General features: G+C 46.7%; 1 protein-coding gene across 1 annotated transcript; it reads left to right on the plus strand.

Moving 5' to 3' along the window:
* The first annotated feature begins 646 nt into the window (after positions 1 to 646).
* POLR2D (RNA polymerase II subunit D) lies at positions 647 to 6304 on the plus strand. Its single transcript, XM_054282517.1, has 4 exons — positions 647 to 727; positions 2258 to 2438; positions 4604 to 4699; positions 5684 to 6304. Exons 1-4 carry the CDS (start codon positions 655 to 657, stop codon positions 5760 to 5762), a joined length of 429 nt encoding a protein of 142 aa, XP_054138492.1. The 5' UTR covers positions 647 to 654; the 3' UTR covers positions 5763 to 6304.
* Positions 6305 to 7822: the final 1518 nt, after the last annotated feature.

Here is a 7822-nt window from a genome sequence, read left to right on the forward strand (position 1 = left end):
CCCTTTGCCCTTCAGAGAGAGGGTGAAGGAGCCGTGCCCTCAGCCCTCATGGTGGGCAGAGCCCTCAGCGCCTCACCCGGGGCAAAGCCCTGAGCCGGGCAGAGCCCTGAGCCCTCACCGGGACAGAGCCCTGAGCCCTCACCGGGACAGAGCCGTTCCTGCCCTCAGCCGGGCAGAGTCCTCAGCCCTCACCCGGGGCAGAGCCCTGAGCCCTCACCGGGACAGAGCCGTTCCTGCCCTCAGCCGGGCAGAGCCCTGAGCCCTCACCGGGGCAGAGCCGTTCCTGCCCTCAGCCGGGCAGAGTCCTCAGCCCTCACCCGGGGCAGAGCCCTGAGCCCTCACCGGAGCAGGGCCCTCAACCAGGGCAGAGCGGTTCCTGCCCTCAGCCGAGCAGAGCCCTCAGCCCTCACTCGGGCAGAGCCATTCCCGCCCCTCACCGGGGCAGTGCCCTCACCCGGGCAGAGCCGTTCCTGCCCCTCACCCAGGGCAGAGCCCTTACCCAGGCAGAGCCTTCTCACCTCACCCGGGCAGAGCCGTTCCTGCCCCTCACCCGAGTAATGCCCTCAGCCCCCACCCAGACAGAGCCGTTCCCTGCCCCGCCCCGAGAGCCGCCCGCCCTCCTGGGGCCGCCCTTTCCGCCGTGGCTTTCCGGTGATGGCGGCGGGCGGCAGCGACCCGCGGACGGCAGATGTGGAGGAGGACGCCTCGCAGCTCGTCTTCCCCAAAGGTGGGAGCGGGGGCGGCGAGGAGCCCGGGCTCGGGGGTCGGGTGGTGGTTGGAGGCGGCAGCGGCCGCCCGTGAGGGTGCGAACCTCGCCGAGCGGCTCCTTGCACCGGAGCGCTGCTCAACGCCCCTCCAGCAGCTACTAAGCCCCGAGTGTTAAAAATCAGCATAGTAAATGATTTGTGTATATTTAAGGATCTCATGATTTTTAGGATGTGGTGGTTCTTAGGTGGGCCGCTACGTGTGTGTCGGATATTAAAAAAAAAAAAAAGTCCTGTCTGGTTATAGTGAGAAGGTTATTGGTTTTTTATATAAGCTTTTTCAGTGATGTTTGTTGACACAGTTCTTTCCTGTGAGGGTGGGCAGGCCCTGGCACAGGGTGCCCAGAGCAGCTGTGGCTGCCCCTGTATCCCTGGCAGTGTCCAAGGCCAGGCTGGACAGGGCTTGGAGCCACCTTTCCAGACAGTGGGAAGTGTCCCTGCCCATGGCAGGGGTGGCACTGGATGGGCTTTAAGGTCCCTTCCAACCTAAGTGGTTTTGGAAATCTGTGAATACTGCTGCACTTAGGAAATCAGCTATCCAGATCCAGAGTTGGTAACTATGGACACTTATTGTCTGTATATTTCTTTTTTCAGACAATTAATTCAGTATAAATTCTAGAAATGTATTTACCCCTCACAGCTGCCCTGAAAAAAAAAGGAGGGGGGAAAAATGGACACCATGCTTCATTGCTGCAATGTTGAGTTATGAACAATAGGGAAGTTCTGAAAGACTATTTTTTCAGGTTTGTTTAATGCTAAAATCTCATGTTTAGCCCAAGCTGATTTACTGCTCAATGCAAAATAAGAGTTGCCAGCCCCTTTCTAGCAGTCCTTGTATATGCTTGTATAAAACAGTGAAGTCAGGCACTCTGGGATGCAGCTTCTGACCCTGTTGCTACGAACAGCTCATACTGTGATGTTGAAAGATGTTCTTGTAATTGGAATGCATACAGTGATTATGGTGATGATGAATGAATTCAAAGTTGGCTGAAGGAGGGGGAGAATTTTTAAGATTGATTAATTTTTTTTCTGATTGTAAATTTTCAGTCAACTTTTCGAGTAAATGAAGCCTTTTTAAAGACATCCAACAGCATTCATATTTACTTCAAGCTCTTGAAGTAAAGAGTGTGGCATCACTTCTGAATTTGATGGAGTTTTAGAGTTCTAGATATTTTTTTCTGTAGCAAGTCATGCATTACTTCTGCCAAAATTGGGTGAAGAAAACATACTGCACAAATATGAAAAAATCTGAATGTTAGGGCCGCAAGTGTAAAAATATATGGTCAAAAAGACGCTGTCACTCAAAGTGTAATTTTTATCAGCATTTTCAATAGGAAATGCCGCCCAGTCACTGGGACTGCCACAGTCACACAACTGCCATGAGAGACATTTTCACTTCTGTGTTACCCAGATCTAAATTACACACAAAACTTACGCAATTCCGCTTTTCAAGCACCTTTTTCCATGCCGGCTTTCCCTCATTCACCCTGCAGAATTTGAAACCGCGGAAACGCTGCTGAATTCCGAGGTGCACATGCTGCTGGAGCACCGCAAGCAGCAGAACGAGAGTGCGGAGGATGAGCAGGAGCTGTCGGAAGTGTTCATGAAAACCCTGAACTACACAGCGCGCTTCAGCCGCTTCAAAAACCGCGAGACCATCGCCAGCGTGCGCAGGTGAGCGGAGAGGCTGTCGTGGTTTGGAAAAACAGGAGTCTGCTAAGGAAGGCAGGAGCCTCCCCTGAAATGGAGAATGCAAACCCTCCCCACCCCTCTGAATTGCTGTAAATTTTAAATTAAGGGGCTCTCAGGCAAAAATATGGGAGCAGGAAATAACAGTTCTTTAATAGGGAAAAGAGAAAAAAAAATAAAGGATGAAATAAAGAATGCAGTACACTAGAACAACAATGACAGAGTCAGAACCCAGCCTGACACCCTGTGGCAGTCCCATTGGAATTGTGGCTGAGCCCTCCTGCAGTGTCAGGGGTGGTTCTGCTGGAGCAGGGGTCTGTAGAGAAGGATGTATTCTTCCTCTGAAGATCCAGTGGAAGGAGAGGCAGCTGCTGTTCCTCTGGGGAATCCAGTGGAGAAGCCGTGCTGGTGTCTCAAAACCTCTGGATTATATCCGGGTAGCAATGCTTGGCTCCTCCCCCTGGGCTCACATCTCCCAATGGGATGTTACAGTTCTTATCAGCCATGCAGGGACATTCAATAGCTGTTATCAGCAATGTCCCCTCCCAAGGGAGGTGTGAATGTGGTCACTCAGAGAGAGAGATAAGGCAAACTGCCCACTTGACAAAGGTAATCTGCCATACAGATGGCAATGGAAAACATCTTGCATTGCAATCTTCAACTGAGGTCAGGGTGTAACAAACACTGTGTTACAGAATTGGATCCCTCACATTGGTCTGGCTTTACAAAAGTGTAGTGTGAAAAATGTGTATTTTATGATTGGCTTTTCGCAAAGATTAAAATGAATATTATATGTGTTGTGTCAGAAAGTAATGCTGTGTTAATTTTCATAAGTAGTGTGTTAAATATGGTTTTGGGTTATAAAAAATGTTAAAATAGAAACTATGATATGTAGGGTACGTTTTTAAAGAAAGGACTCACAGCAAGATAGCAGCCACAGGACACCTAAATCTTTCAGAGAAAGAGAATTTATTGCTCCATTATCGGGAGAAATGAACTTCTTCCCACCTCAAAGGCACCATTAGGATTCAGAGGAAGAAGCTGACACTGACCAGACAGAATCCTGTGTTTGAATGGAATTTATGTATCATGTATGAGGTGTATGAATATGCAACAGGTTATTGTTTTTAAGGGTTAATCCTGTGTTAACATGGATCCTTTTTCGGGCTTGTGCTGCCCAGAAAATGGTACCCGGACTGTCTGTAACTCTTTGTTTCTATTGTCTCATATTACTCTAATTATATTAATATTTTTATAACCATTTTATTACTATTAAACTTTTAAAATTTTAAAACCAAGTGATTGGCATTTTTCACATGTAGTATCCCCTGAACTCTCAACCCTTGGTAATCCCAAGTTGCCAGCCCTGGAAACATCAGTAACTACTCACCATAGAGTCAGCCCTCCTGGGGGAAAAACAGATTCTCAAAGGGAATTTTGTGTCACAACTTCTCTGATTTCTCCTTCCCCTGTCTTGTCACTGGCTTGGCATCCCTGGTGGCCACCCCTCTTTTCCCTGGAGCCCTCAGCTCTGCCTCCTTCCCCTTCCCTTTCTGAAGCTGCCTGCTCTACTGTGTTACCCTGCTGGAATAAGACCTTGCAAAAGAGCTTTTCTTGCTTCTCTTGCTGAACCAGTTGCAGTAAGTGTTGAGTGGAGGTTTGACTGTGCTGCCTGAATGTTAACTCAGCTTGCTTTTCGACAGCAGAGGTTTCTTGGGGACAAGAAATAGGCAGCAGCACCTACTATTCTAACACCAGCATTTTTTAACAAAAGTACATCTTAGTGGTGTTGAGTGATTTGTTCTTTAATTGAGTCTTTTGTTTTCCTAATGAGGCAAGAAGTTCTTGATGGAGGGTTATGCTTTGTCCAGATCAAGCCTTCTGAAATGCTTTGTTTTCAGTATTTCACTGACAGCTGATTGCATTAAATGGGACGATTTTCTAGACTTTGCAGAATAATTCAGGGGAAAATGAGTTAGCAGATAGGACTTTATTTTTTCCTCTATGTATTTATATAATGAGTCTTTTCTGCTGAAAAAAAATTACTTCAGTGCCAGAAGCAGTGTGCAAAAAGAGAAGCATTTGCTTCAGTTTAAGCCCCTTTGTATATCTGTCTTGTAATCCCATCAAATTGTTGTGTTCCCTTACAGCTTACTGCTGCAGAAGAAGCTCCATAAGTTTGAACTGGCATGTTTGGCTAACTTGTGTCCTGAGACAGCTGAGGAAGCAAAAGCTCTGATTCCCAGGTAAGCCCTTAAACATTGTACAAGGGCTGCTGTCACTTCCCTGTGACCTATAGCCAGCCATGCCCTGGTACCCTCTCTTCAAGTGTAAACCTCTTAAATTTGGGTTCTTAGCTGGCTGTGTTTGTGTTCCTTGCAGTTTTTGCCATTGGAGCAAATGAACTGTTCTGTGGATAATGTAGGGGAGAGCAGTAGCTTCTGCATGTCTTGGTTGGTTACCTCATGGCCTGAGATAGAGGAGGGAATGAAACATTCTTCTGAATTACAGTTTCTTCCTTATTTGTCATTATATAAATGGGAAGGCTTTGGGATGACCTAATTGTGGGCTCCCAGTGCCTGGAAGGAGCCAACAAGAAAGATGGAAAGAGACTTCTTACAGGAGTAGTGACAGGACAAGGGAATGACTTCAACTGAGAGTAGATTTAAAGTAGATACTGGGGAGAAATTCATCCCTGTGAGAGAGGTGAGGCCCTGGCACAGGGTGCCCAGAGAAGCTGTGGCTGCCCCTGCATCCCTGGAGGTGTCCAAGGCCAGGCTGGATGGGCTCTGAACAACCTGAGATGGTGCAAGGTGTCCCTATCCATGGCAGGGGGTTGGAATGAGATGATCTTCAAGGTCCCTTTCAACCCAAACCATTCCATGATTTTCTGTTAAATTTCATAGCAAGAATGGGCTGGCTTATGAGTATGCAGCTACATGGACTTCATTTAGAGGTCTGCTTACCCTTGCCTTGCCTTTTTTGAAAACATATTTTGAAATTTCTGGGAAGAATGGAGTTTTGTCACATAAAGAAGAAGCAGTGCATAGGGATTAGAGCACTCTTCTTACAGGGATGTTACAGGTGGTCACACAGGTGGGTGATGGTGTGTTGAGACTGACAGGAGAGAGTTATGACTGAAATGAATCAAGGGGGAGAGATCATTTCTGAAACCTTAAGTAGATCATTTCTGAACCCTTTAATGGCTCCTCACTGCTGTTCCCTTGCAGCCTGGAGGGCCGGTTTGAGGATGAGGAGTTACAACAGATTCTCGACGACATCCAGACTAAACGCAGCTTCCAGTATTAAGGGTAACCCTCAGCCCCTTTATGTGAGCACAGAATCCTCAGGACCTGGGCTGTTTCTGAGCCCTCTGGATCAGTCCAGCTCCCAGCTGAGCCAGGGTACTTGTGGGTGCAGGGGGCTCCAGTGCTGTGTTGCCACAGGTGCATTCAGACTGGAGATCAGCATTGTCCTTTCGGTTTGTTCCATGTGTATGTTGGCAAGGACCCCCTGAATTGTGAGAGCAAAGAACCTGAAAGGCCTTTGCCCAGTGGCTCAAGTATCTGTTTCTTCCCTAATCCCTCTCCCCAGGCTGTAAATTTTCAATGTTTTTGGTTTTTAGCAGAAATGTGGATGTGATTTTGTGTTTTTTAGGAACTTCTAAAGGATGCAGAAACTTGTTCTTGGTTCTCAGAAGGTTCAGTGATGAGCAGCATCAGTATCTGTGGTGTTTTTTGTTTGTTTGTTTTATTGTTTGATCTGGACAGTGAATTTTTACAGCTTCAATATTTTTCTATTATTGTTCAGTGTAAATTAAAAGATATTTTTAATTAAAGTTGTGTATTATAAATATTAGGTTACATATTATAATTTTGTTAATGAGGAGCTTTTTAATGAATAGATCCTGGAGATCAGGGGATTCAAGAGTGTAATAACCCCAGTGCAGTTTAGGACAGGTCAGAGGTGTGACTACAATCACAGTGAGAAAGCATTGAGGCAACATCTCCCTCTCTGCTCCCCTGTTCTGTGCCATTGCAGACATCCAATCTGTATCCTGCTACAGAAAGAAAAAGGTGAAGAAACCAAATAATTTTGATGTTGGCACAGCCAAGTATCCACCCTCAGAGGGATGGACTCTTTATAACTGCCCTAAAACTGAGATGAAGCCAAACTATAAGTAATGGGACAGTGGAGGGCTGGCTCCTGGTGCAGCCTGTGGGGGTCACACACCCAGTGCTACCAGAGCTCAGCTGCTGGGAGATTCACACATTGTTAGCTTTTATCTGAAAGGAATGTTCTTTTGTGTAGGATAAACTTCTTAAACAAACAAGCCCTTTCAAGTCTTGTAATTTTACCACCACACCTGAAAGAAGGAAAATTTTGCACAAAGAATGTTGGGAGAAAAAGACAGACAGGTGTTAAGATTACTTGTGTATGTGTGATAATAAGCTATAGTCTCACTGATCTTGCAAAAGGGAGAGAAATAAAATATTCTTTTGTGTCTTACTAGAAATGTAATGCTGCTGCTGTGCTGAGATGCTGTTCTGGTTTGGGCTCACCTCACCTGGAGCACAGTACTTCAAAGAGATTTGTGTAGGAACTGGGGTGGCAGTGGCTCCTCCAAACCTACAAACCACACATGCAACTTTAACATGGTCAGAGTAATTATAACTGAGGAAGAAAAACCAAGGTGGCAAATCTTTATTTTATAAAGCTTAGTGCCCCCTTTGGGTACAGCGTATGCTTCCCAGTAGCTGCCCCTGCTGAACCAGGTTTGCTCTGTAAAATGTTTCTGTTCAAGCAGCTTTGACATTTTCATCTAAACACACAGACTCTTAGGTCTTAATCAAAACTAATTCAGGGAAAAAAGCCATTCTGCACCTCTCTGTCTACACTCATGTTACTACTTGATGACACCTTTGTAAGCACCCTTAGGAGGAGTGTAACAGACCTACTGATCTGTAAATGATCTCAGGAGTTCCCAGTATCCAACACAAATAGATTATTAGAGCCTTGAGATTAGTAGGTTTTGCTTGTGTTTTGAAGCCCGGGAACAGGGACAGAGAAAGGAATCACGGAATCAACCAGGTTTGAAAAGACCTCTGAGATTGAGTCCAACCTCTGAGTGAACACCACCCTGCCAACTTGACCATGGCACTGAGTGCCACCTCCAGTCTTCTCTTAAACACCTCCAGAGAGGGTGACCCCACCGCCTCCCTGGGCAGCAACTCCAAAGGTATTTGTGGGAGCCCCAGCAGGCGGAGTGTCCTGTAGCGCCTGGGCGTTTGGTGAGCGTGACAGAACTGTCACAGAGCAGCGCACAGCACGGCCGCGCCCGGGAGCAATGATCGCTCTGGCCGCCGGTA

Source organism: Melozone crissalis, unplaced genomic scaffold, assembly GCF_028551555.1.
Source record: "Melozone crissalis strain CALT ecotype California unplaced genomic scaffold, PUWL_Pcris_2 ptg000034l_1, whole genome shotgun sequence".
In the NCBI taxonomy this organism is placed as follows: Eukaryota; Metazoa; Chordata; class Aves; order Passeriformes; family Passerellidae; genus Melozone; species Melozone crissalis.

What these genes read in the sequence shown, in the direction of transcription:
- POLR2D (XM_054282517.1), top strand. Translation starts at nt 655, where the DNA reads ATGGCGGCGGGCGGCAGCGACCCGCGGACGGCAGATGTGGAGGAGGAC. An exon ending in GCAGCTCGTCTTCCCCAAAG is followed by an intron (nt 728 to 2,257) that starts GTGGGAGCGGGG and finishes TTCACCCTGCAG; the next exon opens with AATTTGAAACCGCGGAAACG. An exon ending in ACCATCGCCAGCGTGCGCAG is followed by an intron (nt 2,439 to 4,603) that starts GTGAGCGGAGAG and finishes GTTCCCTTACAG; the next exon opens with CTTACTGCTGCAGAAGAAGC.